Consider the following 22,476-nt stretch of genomic DNA (forward strand, 5'->3'; position numbering starts at 1 on the left):
CAATGACATTATTTATTTATTTTATTTAATAATGAATAAAATAATTTTAAGTGAATTGATATATTTAAATATATTAAAAAAATATATAAAAAAAATATTTTTATAACTATCGATCAAGTAGACACTCTTATATTTTCCTGAAAAGAGCGGATACATATTCTTTTAAAAATCTATTCATTATATGTTGCGGCGACTTTATAGTCCTTGCTTTAATTGCTTTTACCTAAAATATTGTCTTAAAATTACTTTAAAATCTCCTATGCTTTTGAATTGAAATTTTTGCTTTAAGCAGGTCATTTCCAGTGCTAGGAGCGTGTGTATGTTCTTTATCCCTTTTTTTTTTTATCTTTTTTTTTTTTTTTGTAAATTGCCTTTGACCAAAATTAAAAATGAATCTATATGAATTGAAATTAAAGGAACTATAAAGTAGGGCCTACATGGTGCTCCATTATAATGGGAGCTTCTCTAAAATTATTTATTTAGAGGATAAATTATTTTTATAATTTTAGGTTGTGTAAATCTTGCATACAAATTTTAAAAATTTCAATAAATTTGTGACCCACATGATAAAATTATTTTTTTAATAGTATGTTATTTTTTTTTCAAAGAGAATATGCACGGTTTGCATACTTTAATACTGTATCTAATACTATTTTATAGAAAATTTACTTTATTAAATATTAAAATAACTCAAATAAAATATGATATATTTAACTGAATTACTTTATAATATTTTTAATTTAGTTATTTTTTTTTTAGTTTTACTAACAGTATTTTCTTTTAACTTATTGTGCAGTTTTTTTTTTCACACACTACAATAACTCTTTGGTTCTTTTTTCCACTTAAGAGGATTTTATGAGTTTCCTTAGGGATATGAGATTAGGTTGCTCAACCAAAGTGTTGGAAATTAAAATGCTAATTTTGACACTCTTTTAAAAGTTATACTTATTGTATATATAATGCATCAACATATGATAACTATAAATAGTATTATTCATTTAATAAATTTAGTTATCCATGTACATGGCGTAAGTTTACTATAGGGCTGTAAGTTGGTCAGTCCGGATCGAAAAAATCAATCGGACCAGACTGGTCAGTTTCAGTCCTATAAATTATGGACCGAGAAAATTCGGTTTGGTTCTGGGGTATATAAATTTTAGACCATACATGACCGAACTCCTATATATATTTTTAAAATATTTTTAATAATTTAATATATTATTTTTATATACTAATTATATAAGTTAATGATGTAATTTATTATCATTAACCATATAAAATATTTTTTAATGAGTTAGTTATATAATACATATTATAATTTACTTAATTTTAATTTAGTAATTTAAATAAATTTTTTATTAATTTATTTAAAAAAAAAATTTGGGTCAAACCAACCGATAGCTATGAATGTTCGGTCCGACGATCAAAATGATGTCCATCACCCCCCCGAACCGGACCGTTTTACACCCTTATAACACTATTAATTTGTTTTTAAGCAGAGATATTGTTCGTGATTTCATTTTAGATATTTCATTTTCAGTCGCACATTTTAACTATTTTTTTTGTTAAGTGACTAACATAAAAAGCTACTTAAAACGTGCCATGCTAGCCAATAAGATTATGAATGATAAATCTAAGATGAGCAGTAATATTTCTATTAATTTTTAATTATGTCTCGTTTTACAAAAATAAATTAATAATTATGATTGGATTCTAGTGTTTATTTCTTCTTCATTCATTTTTTATACGGCATAAAATAATAATACAATATCTTACAAGAAATTTTAAATAAAAGTTTTATATTACACATCTATTTAATTAATATGTGATTTGTTATTTTTATTATTTTTTTTAAACACATGCATATTAATTAAGCGTTAAAATATAAGAATAAAAATAACAAATCACATATTAATTAAGTAGATGTGTGTGGTGTAAAACTTCCTTATAACGTTGATATGTGAATTAAGCCATAGGCTATATTAATTAAGCGTTAAAATATAAGAATAAAAATAACAAATCATATTAATTAAGTAGATGTGTGTGATGTTGTCGGTAGAATTTTTATTTGGAATCTTTAACGGAACTACTACTAGATTCCTTTGATGACGTGTTAAGTCCCTATTGGATTTCTGGGAGCGTTTGATGGTTTCATGTGTTCCGTCCGCACTATATCAGTACACAAAAGAGAGCTCATGCTAGTGGCGTCTACATTTGATAATTGCTCCAAAAACCAGTGGTCCCGAATCTAGCGCCAAAATTTTGGCGGTGGTTTTAAAAAAATTCAAAAATTTTCATAAGCATTTTAGGGTTCAAACTCAAAGCTGAAAGTGCCCAAAACTTTGAAATCTCTCTCTCTCTCTCTCTCTCTCTCTCTTCTGAGATCTGATAGTGTGGAGCTGAACGGTGAGAGTACCTCCGAAATTTCTCTTCGGACTCTTACAAATCTCAGGTACTTCGAGTCCCAATTTCCTTTTCATTTTCCACCACTTCCCTTCTCTTTCATTTTATAATTTCTACCAGTTCCTCTTCCTCTCTCTCGCTCTCTCCAGAATTCTATTTATTTCTCTCTGCCTCAGACAGCTAATTAGATTATATTTGATATACTCATAAATCAATTCCTTCATGAGGTCATCCATTGAGTAGAAATCAGAATCGTCCAATCAGTTTCTTAGTCAATTATTTTGTAATTTTCTCGAGATTTTGATTTCTTCTATGGGTTTCCAAGGTTTCTTTGTGAAAACTGCTGATTGCCTTTAAGTTCGTGAACCCATTTGAGCAATTATGTAAGCAAACCCGAAGGGGCTTATGGGTAATTTGCAAACTGATTTGGTGTTTATGTTTCATTCATAAAAAAGAAATCTTGGTTAGTTTACGTCTATGCCCAGTTGAGTGGTATTATGGTGAGGGAGCAAAGGATTGAGTCGTTTTATGCAAAACTTCGCGAATCTGTGGCGGCTTCTTCGTACTCTCCTCTGCTCATATTCCCATCCACCTCTGACGTGGATTCACTCTGTGCCCTCAAGATCATTTTCCATGTCCTCGAATCTGATTCCATTCGATACGCATGTTATCCTGTCTCATCGTTTCAGGAAATTCACAAATACGTTGGGCAGAGTTTGTCTTCTTCTAAAGAGCCCGTTTCAATTCTTTTAATAAATTGGGGGTGCCATCGGGATTTAAGGAAAATCCTGAATTTAGGCCCAGAAGCTCATGTATTTGTGGTTGATAGTCACCGACCTATTCACTTGCACAATTTGAGTGATCAGAACGATAGGGTGGTTGTGCTTTATACGCGGGACGATGAGCACCAGACTGATTTGGCGTATGATTTTGATGTTTCGGCTCTGGCAAGTGCGAGTGATTTGAATAGCGATGATGAGCCTGATGTGGAATCAGAGAGTGAAGATGAGAACGATAGTGAAAGCGAGGAAGAGGAGGATGAGGGTGGGTCAAGGAAGCGGAGGAAGGTTTCGGAAGAAAATAAGGAAGACCCACTTCATGTGTTCCGTAAACTGAAGAGGGAGTATTATCACATGGGTACTTTCCATGGAAAGCCGTCTGGGTGTTTGATGTATGATTTGTCACATTCTTTGAGGAAGAATACGAATGAGTTGCTTTGGTTGGCTTGTGTTTCATTAACTGATCAATTTGTTCATGAGAGGTTAACTGATGAGAGGTACCAAGCTGGGGTTATGGAGCTTGAACAGCATATCAACAGCTCTGGGAATTTGGAAGCAGTAACTTCGGTGACTCTCAAAGATGGGACAAAAATTCAAGCACCCAATGCGTCTAGAATTGCATATGAAGATGAACCGAGACTAATGCTATTACAGGAGTGGAATTTATTTGATTCAATGTTGTGCTCTTCGTATATTGCGACTAAATTGAAAACATGGAGCGATAATGGAATGAAAAAGCTCAAGCTTCTTCTAGCCCGGATGGGATTTGCTCTTGTGGATTGCCAACAGAAGTTTCAGTACATGAATCTCGAAGTAAAACGAAAGATGAAAGATGAGTTTGGTAGGTTTTTACCTGAGTACGGGCTTACCGATTTCTACTACCGGAGTTTCTTGCGGTTACATAGTTATCGCTCAAGGGTGTCAGCAGCAGATGTGGTGTATGGAGTTACCGCACTGCTTGAATCCTTTGTGAAATCAGATGGCTCTTGTGCTTCCAAGCAGTTTGGCGTAGCTTATGATGCTCTATCCTTGAGCAATATTGATAAGCTGAAAGCTGGAATGCAACATGCAATTAGGATACAGAGGGCAATTCTTAGACAAGGAAGCACATCAATAACTAAGAGTGGTTGTATAAGAAGTGGAAGAAAATTTCGGTGGGTAAAGCTGGAAGATTCGGTGGATACAAAACTACTGGGCTATCCCCAAGCTTTGACTAAATTTTGTTATTTTCTGATGGATGCTTTGCGAGAGAAGGGAGCAAGGATGAAACCTTTGCTCTGTGCTTGCTTGTCGCAAGAGCCTAACAAGGTATTGATTGTAGGAGTTTGTGGGAAGCCTCGACTTGGGGCAGTTCAAGGAAATGCATTTGGAATTGCATTTAGAAATGCAGCTGAGGAGATCGGAGTGGAATTTTTCCATGAGTTGTTTGAATCTTCATGGATTGTCCTGGATGCAGCTGCAGTTAATTCCTTTATGGTCAGGTTGACTGAAAAACTCTGATGTAGGACTTTAATCCATGTATGTCTAACAAAAACCCTCAGTTTTTTTAAGCATGCTTCTTTTTTTTTTTCATCATTATAGTATGTCTGAGATGATCAATAAATTATTTGCTATAATTGATCTTGTATGAGTAAATGTGATTGTCCTTTCTGACTCTTGGAAATTGAGTTCTGTTATTGTTCTTTTAAACACTGTCTGATTGACATTCTGATGTTTATACTACCTTTTGTGCAAAAATCTCTTCCAGGTAGGCATATGCTGTCATTCGTTACATATGCGTGTCTTAGTTTAGAAACAGTAGTTCCTTCTGCAGGAGAATGAATGTCAATTGTCTAAGCCGAATTCTGAATTCTGAATTCTGTTTGTGCATTTTCATCTTTCCTCATTGAGCTGTTGTAAAATGTTACACCTAATAAATAGAATTGAAATGTGTAAAAAATTTGTCATGGAAAGTAAATGAGATGTACATGCATGCACTCAGAGTCCCGCTCAAAAGAAAATGATGGACATTTCTGGAAGCAGCACTCAGTTCATGGTAGGTCAATATCTATGATTTCATAATGACTGTGTTATGATCTTGGTTCCTGGGTGATTTAACTGTTAAGGTCATTTCAAGAAAGAAGATCTACCACCTGGTTTAAGATTTGGATGTCAATGGGTGAGTGTAGTCGTCTGCACATGACACGCATTTGTTGCTTTTGGAAACATGCAAACATGCCTGATAATGTTAAATGGATAAGAAATGTAATTTATTTTATGGAAAATTCTATATACCATACTCTTATTCCACTACGATGAACCAACATTGTCCTTCAACCTTTAAATGTTTCTCTTAAGATATAAATGAAGATCTAAGGGTGATACAAGTGCCACATTTTAAATAGTAGGATACAAATAATTATTACATATAGGAAAAGGTATGATAATGTAAGGGCACTGGTTTTAGGAAAAGGTATGATAATGTAGGACAAGTGCCATATAATAGCTGTGGCAACTGCTGTTGGAAACAACTTTTCTGGTAAGATATATTTTCATTGTTCTCCTTAAAGAATCAAATTTCTTTTTTCGAATTCTAAGTTTGTTGTGAAGATTCTACTGATAACTTAGTAGAATCCTTAAACAACTTTTCGTTGTAAAGATTCTAGTTAGTCCAGAGTAAAACTAGCAACACTGTTTCCAAAGCATTGTGCGAGTTTGAGTAAATGGGAAACGATGCATTGTGTACCTCGTGGTGAGGATCTTATTTGTCATGTCTTGAATCATAAGCTGCATTCAAACTTTCATAATCAATTTTGAGTGTCTTTTATGCATATATCCATGTACTGTTATTGTATTAAGCAATACAACTGTGTAAGGAATATCTTCTGTAAAGCATGAGGACTCTAATTACTGTTTAAGTTTTACTGTTATTTATTGAATCCATCTGAGAAAAACAAGTTCACATTTCTGATTAAAACATAAATAACACTCAATACCCTTGTGTCGATTTTCTGGTCAAGGAGCTTTTAGATTGTGGTAAAAGGAAAGATGAAATTCCTGTCCCAGGTCCAATGTAACTGCCAACGTCAGTCATGGGCAGAGCTAGTTGCTGTGTTCCCTGTTGTATCCTTGAGTTTGAGAAAGAATGAGTAGTCCTAGAATGCAATTTCATTGACATGGCATCCTATAATTGGTTAAGTGGGACTAGAAGTAGAAGTTAAAATAACCTAAAGAGTTAGCTTGGGGAAAAAATAATCTAAAGAGATATATATAGAAACTTCATCCTAGATGTTATTCATTTTCATTGTGAAGTAACATGACTTGCCAAAAGAATCCAAAATCCTGTAAATCAAAATTTTGAAACATTTTTTTGTTTTCTCTGGAAAGCTTTGGACCTATTTGCTCTGGAATTTTAGTGTAATGTAGTTTCTTCTTGCGCTCCTAGTCCTAGGTGAATAGTTATAATTTTTGCAACGAACTCTTGATCTTCAGGGAGATGCACACAATTGGTGAGAGCATTCCTCATTATTGTTATTTTTTTTGCATTGTTATACTATTTAGGTGTGATTTGGATAGTAAGTTGAGATGAAAATTAAAAATATTGTTAGAATATTATTTTTTAATATTATTATTATTTTAAAATTTGAAAATATTAAATTATTTATTATATTTGATATAAAAATTTGAAAAAATTATAATGATAAAATGTGCATTGTTTGTTTCGGTTCTGAACTCAAAACATATAGTGATACATGTTTCACTACACATGCCAATGGTAACGGTGCATGATGGGGAGAGAGAATAAAAGCAAGAGAACAACAGGCAAAGCCAATTTGAAAAAAAAAAAGAAGTGGGGTTTTGGGGGTGAGGCTTATCTGGTGTGTTAAATTGGCTGCATTCTAATTGGCTTCGGCTTTAGTACCTTTCATTTTATATTTAAGTAATGTTTGTTACAACTTTTAAATAGATAAATTTTATATAGGTTTATTTATACAAAAAATATATATTTCATTAAAAAAGAATAAATAGTTTTTACATTTTTTGAGATGGTGTCTATTTTTTATAAAATAATTTTGTTGGATTTATTTATTTGAAATTTGTAAAAATAATTCTTTTATTTATATGGGCCAAAAGGCCCAAAACTATCTTAAAAAACTAAAAGAATAATTATTAAAAATTTTCGGAATTGGGTAATAGCTACTCTTATTTTATCTTAGGATATTGTATCAATTAAAGTTAATTTTTACACAAACAATTTTAATTACATGTCGTTATAATAAGATGAGAGTTTCACATCATTAGTAGAATACTTAATAGTTTTTGACAAAAAAAAAAAAAAAAACTAAATATAAAATTGGTTTATATCATGTGTCTTAAATTAAACTGCTTCCTTTTGCTGTTAAATATTCTGTTCTATGTGATATAATTGGCCATTCCTTTAGAAATTCATTAGCAAACGGTTAATTATGTTGGCAAGTTAAGCGTATTAGAAAAAAAAAAGTTAAAATTATTTTAAAAAACTAAAAAAATATGTTAAGGGATATAAATAAATAATAAAACGCTTAAAAATGTATCTTAATCACTTTAGATAAAAGTTGAAAGAAATATTGTTAGAATATTATTTTTTAATCTTATTATTATTTTAGGATTTAAAAAAATTTAATTAGGATTTGAAAAAATTAAATTGTTTATTATATTTTATGTGAGAATTTAAAAAAGTTGTAATAATGAGATGAGTTAAAATACTTTTCAAATCCAAACAGAATCATAATCTCTCTTATGATTATTATAAAAAATTTGTAATCATTTTTGCGTACTCTTTATATATTTCATTTATGTGATTGTCTGTGTTATTTTTTAATATAAATAATTATTTTTTAATCAATTATTTTTTAATATAAATTTATAATAAATTTATAAATTAACGTAAAATCATAAGAAATTCTTTTATAGCAAATTATTTTTATTATACGGCGTACTCGCCGTACTGAAATTCATTTCCGTGAGAAACATGGAGGGTGTGAAGTCGGTCGGAATCAATTTCAGCGTCACGGCCTACGTTCTATAATATTCTGAATTTCCGCCTTTTTTTATTTTATTTTATTAAATTTAGAAATGAATCCCCAACACGCGCACATTACCGAACGTGTAAAAGAACACGCTCTGCATACTGCTCATGCACGTGACACCTGTCCATTCAATGGTTCTAGGGCCACGTGGAAGCGTCTAGCCCTCACCGCCTCCCTCTTGTCTCACTGGCCGTTCTTCTCCATAGTCCCCCTAACCCTTATATATTGCTGCTCTTCTCGGCTATATTCCCCTTCGTCACAAAATACCCCTTCTCTCCTTCTCTCTCTCTCAAGACGTTCTCTCTCTCTCTCTCTCTAGATTATTTTGGGACGGAATTTGTATCAGAATTTGATCAAGTTTTTCTGCTTCTGAAAGGCACGGTATAAAGGTACCTTTTTTTTATTGTGAATTCGAAATCTTTAGTTTTCGTTTGGATTTTTCGCTTGTTTTGTTTCAATCGATAGATCGCGTAGTTGTTTGGATCGCATTGTTATAGTGATCGGACTTGCCTTGGATTTTTTTTTCCTGATTTTGTGATATCTGACCTTTCTTGAGGTTAGGGATTTAGGAATTGAATGTTTGCGAGGAAAAATCATTTTTTGGGTATTTGGTTATGGATTGTTGAATCTGATTCCTTCGGAATTTTTGGAAAATTGAATGCTTGTCTATAGAAACGAAAAAGTATTCAGGAAATTTCGAATTTTTAAGTAAGAATTATAGTAATTTTACTGCTATTCTCTTGATATGACTGAAATTGTAAGAGCAAATTCTTGTCTTTTTTCTAAGCGTGATCGGATTTCTGAAATATTTTCCGATGGTGGAAATAGGAGTAAGAAATTTTCTGTGAAAAAGCTTAAAGGTTAATTTTATTGATCATGAAATAGGCAAAAGCCTATACAAGAGCGATGCCTATGCGAGCTAGTTTATTATTTCTGTTTTTTATTTTTAGTGTATTTGTGCCCTCAGAGTTCAGGCCATGCTTGCTTGACAGTAATGGGCTCGATTTGAAATTTCAGTTGTATGAAGTTGATAACCTTTTCATCTATATGAAGGTGGCTGTGTTGTGCTATGAGCCTGTAAATATATGGTTTAGGTTTGTGGACCCTTAGAAACAGATAGAGCCTTAACAAAATGGAAACTTGGTATTGATCTGTGTTTTCATGAATTAAACATTTAGGCACATTTTTTAAAGATAAATAATTTTTGAATTTTTTTTAGAACAGTAGCATGTATCACAATGATATCATATGCCATAATGCCGAAGTTCTGGGCATGAATATAAATGCTTGATTGTGGGAACCTTGGTGCCACCTGTCATCAATGACATTAGGGTTGGTTGCTTGAAAATGTGAAGTTTATAAAGTATGGACACAAGAATGCAGCTATATAAGTGGTATTTATGTATTTATAAAATGAAATGTGTATTTTCTACTCTGTACATTCCAGAAAAATTGATATTATTTGTTTGGCATATGATCTTCAGGCTTTGGACTTGGGTAGAAAACTCATATTAGCATGAGTTCTCGGGCGGCCAGGGGGGCTCCTGTAAGAGGGTACCGTCGTCGGAAGACAGTACTGGACTTAGACCTCAACACTGCACCACCAAGTGACAATCGGGATCTGGAGGGGACTTCAATCCAGGTGGAGCATAATGGAATTCAAGGGCGGTCTGTGCTACCTGCTATGATTGATGTTGAGGCCATTGATGACGATGTTGTTGAATCCTCCCCGAGGGCTTTTGCTCAGGTATGCTTCTTTTGTTTCATTTAAATCTGCTTACATATGGTTTGATGTTCTTGCAACTCATTGTATCAACTATGTTCTATCATCTATCTAATGTTAGGCCAAAAACAATTCGAGAAGGAATGGTGGAAGGGCTGTTGTGGATGTGGATCAAGGTGAGCATATTAATGCTGCCGTTTTTCTTTCTGAGTATTTGGTTTCATTTTATGGTCACTCTGTTCCCTCTTTCTGCACAATAAGCTCATTTGTCTATGCTATCTAATAAGAGGATTGAATGTTTAGTACTTATATATCTCTGTGGGGTCTGATGATTTAGCTGAGAAAATCTGTATGTTTCTTCATGCTGATTGGTTGAGTGGTTTAAGGGCTCATTCTCTAGAAGACTGATGTTTTATGCTCCATATCAACAAATGCAATTTTTTGAAGCTTATTTTAGCCTTGTGACCAGTTTGACGCCTTTCTGACATGGAATAATGTGGAGATAAGGGAGTATAATCTTTAAAACAATTAGGAAGCAAAATTCTCCTCCTGTGTTGCCATTTTCTAGAGTGTAGTTAGTAAAAGAATAATTTAGCTAGAAAGGGTGTCGAGTATGCAAGGAAAAATGAAGAAGCATTTTTTGAAAATGAGTTAAGTGCAATACAATAATTCCAAATTTAAGGGAACCAAGAAAGTGATTCTTTAGGGGATGCTTGAGGAATGAGATGAGATGAGAATTTTGTGAATAGTAGTAAGATGGTTTGTGAATAGTAGTGAGATGGTTTGAGATAAGTATTTATTGGGTTTTGAGAAAGGAGAGAAAAAAGTTGAATAAAAAATATTATAAAATTAAAATATTGTTAGAATATAATTTTTTAATGTAATTTTTGTTTTGAGATTTGAAAAAGTTGAATTGTTTTTTGTTTGAAAAGTTAGGAAAATTGTAATGATTAGTTTGAAAAAGTTGTAATGATTAGTTTGAAAGTGTGTATATGAATGATGTTAGGGAAGGAAGTGGGATGGGATGGGAAATGTTTTCAAACATCCCCTTAGTTGGATTTAATCAGCATTCTGGAGAAATCAGAGCACTTTCAAAAGTACACGAGGAAATGTGCAAATATATCATCTGTTTGTTTGTGGGAGGCATGTGTCGTTTGCTGTTTTGTTTTTCAAACAAATTATGTCTATTTTATAATTGGTGGGCTTGCTTATTCAAACTGTCCAACTTTATGATCAGCAACGATGAAATTCTGTGGTGTCCTTGTGCTCTTTTGGTGGCAGAAAGCTTTATTGTTTTTTTTTTATTGGCACCGGGTGTCCAGAACAGCGTCCCAAGAAAAGCTTTATTGTTTTAAGTTACAGAAAATATAATGGTCATTTGAGTAGCCTGTACATGTTTTGGATTGCACCAATTCTTTGTTTATGTGTTAGGGCCGTTGTTTTTTTTTCAAGTTTCTACTATATCTATAAAGAACTTTTGATAGCAAATGAGCTGGGCCATGTGCTAGCAATTTGTAGCAGCCAAATGGTCTACTGGCCATTTTATACTGCCTAATTTGTTTGTTCTTAGCTGAATCTACACATATATTTGGCATTTCAAGCTTTGCTCACATCACTTTCTTTCCCTTCCCCCCTCGTTCACCTGTGGCCATTGCAGAAGAAAGGACTAGGGTTGCCCAGAATAACCGTAACAAGCGAAGAAGAGATCTACCCAACCAAACAATTATTAATTGTGATTTATACATAAATTTGGAAAGCAGCAGTAACTCTACGGTAACAGCAACCCTTCATGCTATATGTAATATTGTTTCATTATTGGTTGTTTATGTGTTTAGGTCAATGGATGGCTTGGTAACTGTTATTATTGATGTTTCCATGTTTACATCCAAGTACTAGTTATTTCCCCTGCATGCTGAGAATTTTATGCTTAAAAAGACATTACACATTCAATTTACTTTTCAAAGGGTGGGGAATAAATGACAAAAATTAAATGTAGCTGAACTTATCACCATGCATAAACATGCTTGAGTTAAATTCATGTAGGTATGGCTTTTAGATCCTTGGGACTGGTATTTAATTCAAAAAGGACAAATGGTAAGCATTACGGAAATGAGATTTGTTATATAAGATTTGATGTGTTCTTTCCTACTCACGTGTTTGGTTCTGTGGGTCTGCATTTTGTTGATGTTTATTTGCTGCATTCTGAACCAACCCCAACCTCTTGTTTTGTGCATTGCAGCTGTTGGTTGACATTTTTTAATCTAATTCCCGAGGTGCATCTTGTTTTGTGGATTTGATTACTTTTTAGATTACTGTAATGGAATATGGTAGGTTTGGGGGGGGGGGGGTTGTTGCTATTTTGTTTTTAAACTAGTGAAAGGAAGCATAGGTTAGCAAAGGCCTATGAGAGTTTGTTTTTTGGTTTGCTATTAATTAACTCACCTATGAGAGTTTAACCTGTTTTAGGGGTTGCTGATGCCATTTGGCCCAAAGTCCTTGGGCTAACAAATGATTTCCCACATCAAAGCCTTATTAGTGAGACTTGGCTTCATTAATTACAAAGAAGCATGTGTATGTCACCCTTTCATCACACACGTCTGGAATTGTGCCTACCATTTATCCATCCCATACCACCAGCTATTTTGTGCCATGTCCTGATATGGCTACTTCACCCATTTTGAAATGCTTCTAGTAACACATGACATGTTAGGCTCAGGGTATGATCCTCTGTTGCTAGTGGCGACTTTTTGCTAACCCCTTTGCTATGATTATGAACCACCCATTCCTTAAGTTATTTGATGGACTTCCATATTTGCAAAGTTTAATTGTTTCATTAATTTCTAGTTTATTTATTTGTATTTCAAGTTAAATTACTCGTATAGTTGTTGAAACTGACGTTATTTTGTTTGGTGTGAACTCTTGCTCTATATGTATGTTGTGGGGTTGGGGGTTATGCGCACACTCGTGGTCTAAGACTAACTTTAATATTTCCATGGCAGAGAGAGAGTGTGACAAAGCTGCCTTCACCACCAAAGGAGCCCACATTTACCTGTCCAATTTGTATGGGTCCATTAGTTGAAGAAATGTCTACGAGGTGTGGTCACATATTCTGTAAGACATGTATTAAGACTGCAATGCGTACACAGAGTAAATGCCCCACTTGTCGGAAACACATCACAGCCAAAGAACTCATTAGAATCTTTCTTCCTTCAACCAGTTAATGCTCAGGCTTTATATTTGATTATGTAAGTTCTGCTTCATCTCTTTGAATTTATAGCTTAGTAAATTATGACATTATGGGAAGTATATATATGCATATAATACTGAATGTCCCTTAATGATTACCCCCCCCCAACCACCCCCCACCAAAACCAGAAAAAAAAAAGAACATGCAAATGTCTGGAGTGGACACACAAAAATATATCTTGTGGATGACAAATTACTTAAAATCCATTTGGTTGGTTGTGTTAGCGCACTGACATATGTCAACTTTTAAACCATAGAAACGGGTAATTTTTTTATTCGAACCAAGACCTGATGATATTGTGGAGTATCATCATGTCAAATGTAGCATGTGTGATAATGGTGATGAGGTTGAAACTTAAAATCCATTTGGTTGGTTGTGTTAGCACACTGACATATATATTAAACCATAGAAACGGGTAGTTTTTTGTATCTCTTGTGCGATTCCTCTTGTTTTATTCAATAAAATCTTCTATACTTGGAAAAAAACAAGTGCAATATTTATTTGAAGTAGTTGAGGTTGCTAAATTATTTGGAGAGTTTTTTTACTATTCGTATGATTTGATCCAAGACCTGATGATATTGTTGAGTATCATGCATGATGTCAAAATCTAGCATGCGTGATAATGGTGATGAGGTTGAAACTCCAAAGTATTAATTTTTTTGTTTATTATATTTGTTAGTTTAGTGAATAAGCTATGAGAATGATAATAAAAATCAAAGGTTTTTTTTTTTGGCAAATGATTTATTTATTGTGGCAAAAAGAAAATTATTTTAGTGTATCTAGTTGGCACATGTATGGGAGAGTTCACCATTTATATGTATTAATCTGTTTGGGACCATAGCATATAGTGACTGAGACTGTAGACAGTGTTGATCGGGAATAAATAGTCCGGTCATCTTCAACTACTGACAGGGTTGCTCTTTTGTCAACAGGATCCAAACAAGCTGCTGCTGAGTGAAAGGGGAAATGGAACAATTGTTTCGGCTTGTTGGTACACAATTGTTTATACTCCTAACAATTGTCTGAAAATATGATGCAGTTCAAGCAAATATACCTCATGACATTGGTGGGTTTTGGTCAAGAGCAAAGCAAATATATGTTTGGAGTACGTGTCAAGAACAAAGTTATTTTTACTCTATTGTTGTCCTGAGACACTTTTGTGTCTGTTAGTGTAGACGCTACCTGGCTTAGGCGTTGATGGGGAATTAGTGTTTGGGACTGGACGGTCTAGAGGGAAATATTAGGTTAAATGATATGAATACACCGAGGTTGAGAGTAATTTTAATGGTCCTTTCCTCATTGGGTTGTATGTGAGAAACAACAGTTATTATATATGTTAATGATCAGCAGTGGGAGCTATCCTGTTTATTTCTTTTTCTTGTATTTTGAAAGGTATCATCTATCGATATTGGTAGAGATGAAAGATTATAGCAATGTTTAGTTTGGCATTAGAAGATCATTACTTGAATGCCATCGACACGGTAGAAAAAGGGAAATGGCCGGCCGGGTAGAGTCATCTTTCTTAACATATTCGAATTAAGATAGATAGACATGTGGTGGCAAAAGAATTTCGATTTGATGACATGGCTATCTAATGAATTTAGTGAGACCCTTGAATATCTCAAATTGAATGCGGATGATAAGATTATTTTATTAAGTTTATGTTTGGATTTAGAGATGATTTTATCTCATTTCATCATTATAATTTTTTTAAATTTTTATATAATATATAATAAATAATTCAATTTTTTAAATTTTTAAATAATAATTATATTAAAAAATAATATTTTATTTAATTCATTTTAAATTATATAATTCCATCTTACTATCTAAAATAGCTCAAGTCTTATTATTGGTATGATTTATAGCCAGTTATGAGGTACAAATTGAGCATTTTAATTTAGAGAAAATTACAATTGTGAATTGCGTAACTGTCGCGTAATTATTTTGAAAAAAATGAATAAAACATGAGACCCACATGAAAAAAATTAATTTGAGTAATTCTACATACAACCGTGAAGTGCGTAATCGCCGCGTAATCGCTTTGAAAAAGAGTAGGATCCACTATTAAAAAATTAATTTTTTTTATGTGGGTCTCATGTTTTATTTATTTTTTTCAAAGCGATTATGCGACGATTACGCAATTCACGGTTGTAAGTAGAATTACTCTTAATTTATGTACAGACTCGGTGACTGATGTAGCAGTGCAACTAGTATTGCCACGTGGGACCAGCCCGTTGCTGACGTAATTTTTATTAAGAGATCACATCACACCTTTGTTGACTGGTCAACTTTCAATGTTTTGAGTGTTGACCAGTCCGACGTGGTAATAACTGCCACAGAAGTTTCAGGCGACACGGGTTTCTGTGCAACTGTACAAATAACTTGTCTTACATGGGGGAGAAAAAAAAAAAAAACTTAAAAAGCTCAAGAAAGTTAACGAGTCAACTAAGCCCCGTTTGGATGGTAACCGAAAGTGTTTTACTTATTTTTATTATTACAATTTTATTTTTAAGTTTTTACAAAAAAATATAATAAATAATTTAATTTTTTTAATTGTTAAAATAATGATTATATTAAAAAATAATATTTTATTTAATTTTTAATTTTTATCTTAATTTATTATCCGAACCTAAGACAGTACAGTAAAAAACGTAAAGCTTGGGAATAACATTTGCATCGGTCAAGAAAGGCGTCCAAGGCCTTGTAAAGATAAAAAGAGAATGCATGAAAGTTAAAGCAATAGCCACTAGCGCCTTGACTGCTCTCTTTAGGCTAAAAAAAGAGCAAATTAGATTCTTTAAGAATGAGATATAAAGGCATAAGAGAAGAAAAGTCGGGATGCATCCACCCACTAGCGCCTTAATTTGTTTTTAAATGAGCAAATTAAGTATTTTTTAAATCATTTTAAACATTTAAAAAAAAAAAGAAAAAAGAAATCACAAACTCATTTAAAAACACTTCATTAACAATTAAATAAAAAAAGAGGATGAATAGGCCATGACTTTTATCGGGATGCATCCACCCATCATTTTCCTTATAATATAGCCAAAGACCCTTTATTTTAGTTTTAAACCATTACAATATAGCAATAGTCACATGAATACTGCATCCCCATAACGTTCGAGCCTTAAGTACTACTAATCAAGACTTCTTATTTATTTAGTTATATAGTGGTCTTGATTTTACTCAGTATATACTAGGCAGCACAAAGATACGAACTGCATTTGGTTATGGGTGTACTTGGTCATGTTGATACCCACCATCACCTTTGGAATGGTCTCCGTGGTGGCCGCCATTGTTTTTATGATCATGCTTGCAAGGTTTAGAGCCATCACCACCATCTTTAGGGCCACCAGGCTTTGGGATGCCTCCATAACCAGGGTATCCTCCATAAGGGCCATACCCAGGGAACAAAACATAGTGCGGGACTCCATACGGCCATGATCTATAGAAAAGAGATTCGCCGTGGTTCTGTTGATCAGAGTTGTAGACGTGATCACCTTTGTTTGGCTCATCATATTCCCATCCTTCAGTTCCAACTAGAAATGCCACGAGGAAGAGAACTAGAACGAATGCCGATTTGATAGTAGTCGTTTTAGTGCTCTCCATGGTAATATCTATGTTTCAGTCTCTCTGTTTTTTGCGTGGAAGAGAATGGTTTCAAGGCCAACCAAATTTATAGTGAGAGTTTTGAAAACGATGGGATTTTTTGTTACTAGGTTTGGCAACGAAACTAAATGGTCTCTGCATGCATGGGGCGCTTGGATTGTTATTCATGCAATCAGGTGGCCATGGAAAGATATGTACTTTCATATTGCAGGGCCCATAATAAATTCCATGGTTTTGATTTTGATATTAAGGTTGGTGTGTGTATATATATATATGATGGCCTCCATTAATAGAAGTTGTAATGAGTAAATTCATAGGGCTTATGACCCCATGCATCTAAGTGGAATGGCGTGTGATCAGGATTAGAGTACTCATGAAAGTTCAGCAGGTGTCCGATATAGAAGGTTATCCACGGCTGAAGTACCTGCCATTTTATGTGAATTCATAATGTAACACGTAATTACCTCAATCAATGGCCCTTTCCTCATCTAGTTGTTAAGTGAGAAACAACAGTTTATATATACGTGCGTGTGTGTGTGTGTGTGTTATTGGTCAGCAATGGGAGCTATCCAGTTTCTGTTTCTTTTGTTCCAAAAGGTAACATCCATTGATATGGGTAGAAATGAAGATGACCGCAATCTGCAATATGGCACTATTTAAGCATTTAAATGTTGATGTAATTGTTTACTTGACATTAGAAGATATAACTTGAATGCCATGGACAGAGTAGAAAAGGGAAAATTGCTGGGTAGAGTGTCATTTTCTTAATAAATATATTGAAATGAAGATAAACCTGTTATGTGTCATTTAATGCATGTAGTCTGTTAAAGATTTTCGAGTGGGGTGAATCCTGCATAAACATTTAAGATAAATACTTTAGTGTCTTAGCGACAGGGATTTCACAAAAACAAACTCACAAACTAATGTAACTTGATATGATATATCATATTGTAAAGTTACTTTTACTATAAAATAGATTTAACAGATTACATGAAACTACGTCAGTTTAGTTTGTAAGTCTATTTTTGCAAAATCTGTTTATGCCTATAATACTTCTCAACATTTAATTGTCTCTCTGATCTCTCTGTGTATTGAACCTTCACTCCTTTACTATTTAGTGAGACACATGGAGAGGATTTCAAATATTTACAAGTCTCATTATTTCAATAATCGTAATGTCTAGTGCGAGCAATCTAATTGGAATGAGGCTCTTATTATCGTTATGATCATCTCTAACCAACTCATGTGAAACAGAGCATGATACAAATGGTGCATTGTCTTGCATGGAATAAACAAAAAAGCATCAACATCTCAAGAAACGTGTTGCTTGATAGTTGATACTAGGGGAATAACGACATTTGTAAGGGTCAAAGGCGCGCGGCCATGGCCTTCTAAAGATAAAAGAAACGCACGAAAGTTAAAGCAGTAGCCACTAGCCAGGCCTTGACTACCTCTCTTTAGGCTAAAAAGAAGGAGCAAATCGAAGTGCTTGAGCTTTTAAATACTCAATCATGAGAATTGTATAAGGGCTTAGATCAGAAAGTCAGACCAGCATGTGAACACGTTATAGCATTTAGTTGGAGATTGGAATTAGAGCGGAATATCGAGGGTCGTAGATGACTTATACTTAATGCCCAAGCTTAATTTAGTCATTCCAATATCACGTAAGGGCGGGATATGGGTTTAGCCTTAAGGTCTTTTGGTACTGATGCATTATAACTAGGTTTTGAAGTTAGGGGATCTTTTAGCTAGTTCTTCTAGTATTTAGATGATATTTTATTTCTTTTATTTATTTGTTTTTAATGTTCAATGTCGAGCTCGTTAGGATTAGTTTCATGTATATGAGCGCAAAAGCGCCTTTATTTTAGTTCTAAACAATTACATAACACAAACCACATCCATGCGTGGTACACCCCCCCATAATGCTCGAGCCTTATATATATAAGGCTTCTTATTTAGATGGTTATATAGCGAGCGGTACTCTTGGTTTTACTTAAACACACATACGCTAGACAGCACAAAGACATGATGAACCCGATTAGGTTATGGGCCATGTTGGTAATCATCATGGCGCCCACCGTCACCTTTGGAATGGTCTCCATGATGCTGACCGCCATTGTTTTTATGATCGTGCTTGCATGGTTTAGAGCCATCATCGTCTTCAGGGCCACAAGGCTTTGGGATGCCTCCATAACCAGGGTATCCTCCATAAGGACCATACCAGGAAAGATAACACAGTAGGGGATCCCATTCCATGATTTAAAGAAACGATATTCGCCATTATAAGGTGAACCATAGGAGGACTGGTCATGATTAGAGTTGTAAACCTGATCATCGTTGTTTCCCTCATCAGTCAGGCCTCCTTGATCAGTTCCGACAAGAAATGCCATCAGAAGAGAACCGAAACGAGCGCCGCTTTGGTAGTAGTAGTTTTAGCGCTTTCCATGGTAATGATCTAAGTTTCAATCTCTGCTAATTTTTGCATGCATGGAAGAGAAATGCTTCAAGGCCACCCTTATAATTATAGTGGGAGTTTTGAAAACGATGGCATTTTTTGTTGCTCTGTTTGGCAACGAAATTAAATGGTCTCTGCACTTACTAAAATCAGTATGAAAACTAAATATACAGATATACTCTATACCATGCATATATATTGTTAACGGCTGCTAGAGCCACACAAGAATTCCACAAAGAATCCCACAAGCTGAAATGGCACAATGCCATGTCATCTAAGTTATTATTTTTTATTTTCATTTTTTCTGTTTTTGTTTTTACCCCTGCATTCAACCCTCCTCAACTCCCCCTCCCCCTCCCTGTCCCAACCCCTCAGACCCGAGCCCACCCAGCTTCGCCACCAGTTCCTGTCGACAGCATCGACACCAATGTCGCTGCCAACCCACTTTCGCAGTGCCTGTTATTTTATTGATACATACCTATCTCTTATTCTCCTTCATCTCTTCGTTGCCTCTCTCTCTCTCTCTCCCCCCCCGATTCCACCACTCCTAATTCTCAGGCTCATCTGATATATTTGCCTTTGAGCTCATCACCAGGCCGTCCTAAAAAGTTTGTCTTTTTCTTTCCCATATTTTTGTTTTTTGATTTGTTTTGTTTTTTATTAAAAAGAAAATGATTCTTGGAGGGTGGGTGAATTTGCTTTAGATCCCAAGATTCGTGGATTGCGTGAAATTGCTAGCTTCAAGAATGGTGGCTCCACAATCAGTAATACCTTCGATATTATTGATTGGGGACCCATGAAAGGGACAAAAAAAAAAAAAAAAGACCGCTTGGCAAAACTTATTTGAAAGTCTTCTAGTTTATTTGTCTTAGTTACCCACACTTTTCTGATAACCAAATAGCGGATCAAAGAATCCAGAAAACATCAACCTTTAGACCTTTCTAAATTACTGAGAAATGCAAATTAATATGGAACCTGGCAGCGGCGGTGGTGCGAGATGGTACAGCTTCGATGGGGTTGGGGTTTGGGAATGCAGGGAAACGCGGGGGCACATGGGGCTCTGTTGGGAATAGAGGAGAGACGTGGGGCTGGGGGAGAAATTGAAAAAACAAATACGTGGCACTGTCACGTCAGTTTGTGAATCCTTTATAGAATTCATGATTTGTGTCTTTAGTAGTTTTCATTACTAATTGCAGGGCCCATAATTAATTAATTTCATAGTAATTTTGATATTAAGGTTGGCATATAAATAAATATATATATCTTTTTTTATATATATAAAGAATCTATGAAAGGAAATTTTTTTGTTTTAACAATTTTTATTATTTTTCTGTTAAAATTTAACATTGTTCGTCTGAATTCCGTAAACTATGAAATTTCCATCTGTTAGCAATTATCATTTCACATCACCATTGCAAGAATAGAGAAAAATTATTATAAAAGCAATTGCTGCAACTAATCCTCGAGAATGAAAGAAAAACAGATATTTATACACTAAAGTAAATAGTATATTTATTATTAAACAGTAACAAAAAAATTCAAAAAAAAAAATTCAAAAAACTATGAGCATTTCTTTCGACGGTTCATGCATCTGCCGACATTGTCATTAACTCAGTCCGCGTCCATTCATTCTTATCAATTGTCATTATTTCTTCCATCGGTTCATGCACCAACAATTATATTGCTGTTGATATCGCACGTCGTTTGGAAAACAGAGGACGCTGCACATTAAAAAGATGGTTAGTCAATTAACGGGATCCTTTTCCTTCTGCATATTGTTCTTCTTTACATGTGATTTTTCTGAGAAAAAAATTTTACTTCTTAATTTTATTTGTCATTTCTTCTTTTCCAATTTATTTGTTTGATCATCTGCATGTATATGGTTTTAAGTATAGTATTTTCTACCTTTTTTTTTTTTTTTATTGCAGTGCTTATATTGTTATTTTTTATGATTAGCTTTCAGATCTCATCAGTTAAAAGACTTTTAGAATTGAAGATTTTTGTTTCATCTTTACAAGTATATCGTAATATTGATTTTGAAAGTTTTTATAAATAAATTATTTTCTGGATTTTTTTATTTATTATTATTTATTTCAGTCCGTTAGGTAATCTCAACAATTATATTCACCCAACACATTTTATAACATATTTCGAAAGTAAAAAATCTCAATTGCTTTGTACAGTCTTTTATGGCTTCAGGTCTTTTATTAAACTTCATAAGTTCTTTTTTTGTCATTTGTCTTTAAGTCTTTTGGTTGAGTCTGGACATTTCTGCTTATAATTTTTTTAAGTGTATGCTATTATTTTTTTTGTATCGTCATTTGTTATATAATTCTTTCCCTATTTTATAGAATTGTGAGTGTGTTAGAGAAGGTTTTGTCACAAACCAAGCAAATCATACAATATATACAACCTAACATAAATTGTGAGTGTATTATAAAAATCATCTAAAAAACAAATGTCATTTGGAAATTTCTCTTTTTGAGTTATTATTTTTCTGTTTAATATTGTGTTTGTGACTTCGTTGGTATTGTGTATAAGGACAGTATTGTGTTCGAACAGAATTATTAAATTATGTTTATGCATTAAATTATTAATTGATTTTTTTTATATATAAAAACCATATTATTTCTTAAAAATAATTATTTTTCTAAACTAGACAAACGCACGTGCTTAGTACGTTGCTATGCACTAGTGTATATATATATATATATATAGAGGATCATGGCCTCCAATAAAAAGTAATAAGTAATTTCTTAGCTAGGGCTTATAATCCCATCTAAGTGGAATCGCGTGTGATCAAATAGGATTAATAGAGTTGTACGTGCAAGTTCAGCATGCATCATATCATGCGGAGATCATAGAAGGTTATCCATGGTCTCACGGCTGAAATAGCTAGTAACAGCTGCCAATTTATGTGAATTCAAAATGTAACACGTACGCATGCAGCCTCAATTAATCCTCGGTTCAATCAAGAATATCAGTTCATACACTTGATGTAATAATTTACTAACACATATTTTCCCGTAAAAGAATGGAGAAAATGACCCCGGCCGGTGGAATTCCGGGGTCAGCTTATCATCATATATGATCCAATGCTTGAATTAAAATACTAGAAATATGAGAATGGATCGAGTACTGATCTTCCCCTAAAAGAGGAAAGAATAGATGAAAGAGATAGCGTGTGTATATAATCATTTTGTAGAGTC

General features: G+C 33.8%; 2 protein-coding genes across 3 annotated transcripts; both read left to right on the plus strand.

Moving 5' to 3' along the window:
- Positions 1-2,354: 2,354 nt before the first annotated feature.
- Positions 2,355-4,878, plus strand: LOC109013821 (cell division control protein 45 homolog). Its single transcript, XM_018996035.2, has one exon. The coding sequence runs from the start codon at positions 2,901-2,903 to the stop codon at positions 4,680-4,682; it is 1,782 nt and encodes a 593-aa protein (XP_018851580.2). The 5' UTR covers positions 2,355-2,900; the 3' UTR covers positions 4,683-4,878.
- Positions 4,879-8,461: 3,583 nt separating this feature from the next.
- On the plus strand, positions 8,462-14,572 carry LOC109013825 (E3 ubiquitin-protein ligase RNF4). Of its 2 annotated transcripts, XM_018996039.2 has the most exons (6): positions 8,466-8,619; positions 9,715-9,977; positions 10,075-10,129; positions 11,611-11,726; positions 12,953-13,198; positions 14,133-14,572. In XM_018996039.2, exons 2-5 carry the CDS (start codon positions 9,747-9,749, stop codon positions 13,172-13,174), a joined length of 624 nt encoding a protein of 207 aa, XP_018851584.1. In that variant the 5' UTR covers positions 8,466-8,619; positions 9,715-9,746; the 3' UTR covers positions 13,175-13,198; positions 14,133-14,572. The 2 variants fall into 2 exon arrangements, with proteins under 2 accessions (XP_035548184.1, XP_018851584.1); XM_035692291.1 differs by lacking the exon at positions 12,953-13,198 and having other exon boundaries at positions 8,462-8,619.
- Positions 14,573-22,476: the final 7,904 nt, after the last annotated feature.

This window comes from Juglans regia, chromosome 7 (genome assembly GCF_001411555.2).
Source record: "Juglans regia cultivar Chandler chromosome 7, Walnut 2.0, whole genome shotgun sequence".
In the NCBI taxonomy this organism is placed as follows: Eukaryota; Viridiplantae; Streptophyta; class Magnoliopsida; order Fagales; family Juglandaceae; genus Juglans; species Juglans regia.

Coding starts and splice junctions, on each gene's coding strand:
- LOC109013825 (XM_018996039.2), top strand. CDS start 9,747: ATGAGTTCTCGGGCGGCCAGGGGGGCTCCTGTAAGAGGGTACCGTCGT. Junction 10,130..11,610: donor TGTTGTGGATGTGGATCAAG/GTGAGCATATTA, acceptor TGGCCATTGCAG/AAGAAAGGACTAGGGTTGCC. Junction 11,727..12,952: donor AAAGCAGCAGTAACTCTACG/GTAACAGCAACC, acceptor TTTCCATGGCAG/AGAGAGAGTGTGACAAAGCT.
- LOC109013821 (XM_018996035.2), top strand. CDS start 2,901: ATGGTGAGGGAGCAAAGGATTGAGTCGTTTTATGCAAAACTTCGCGAA.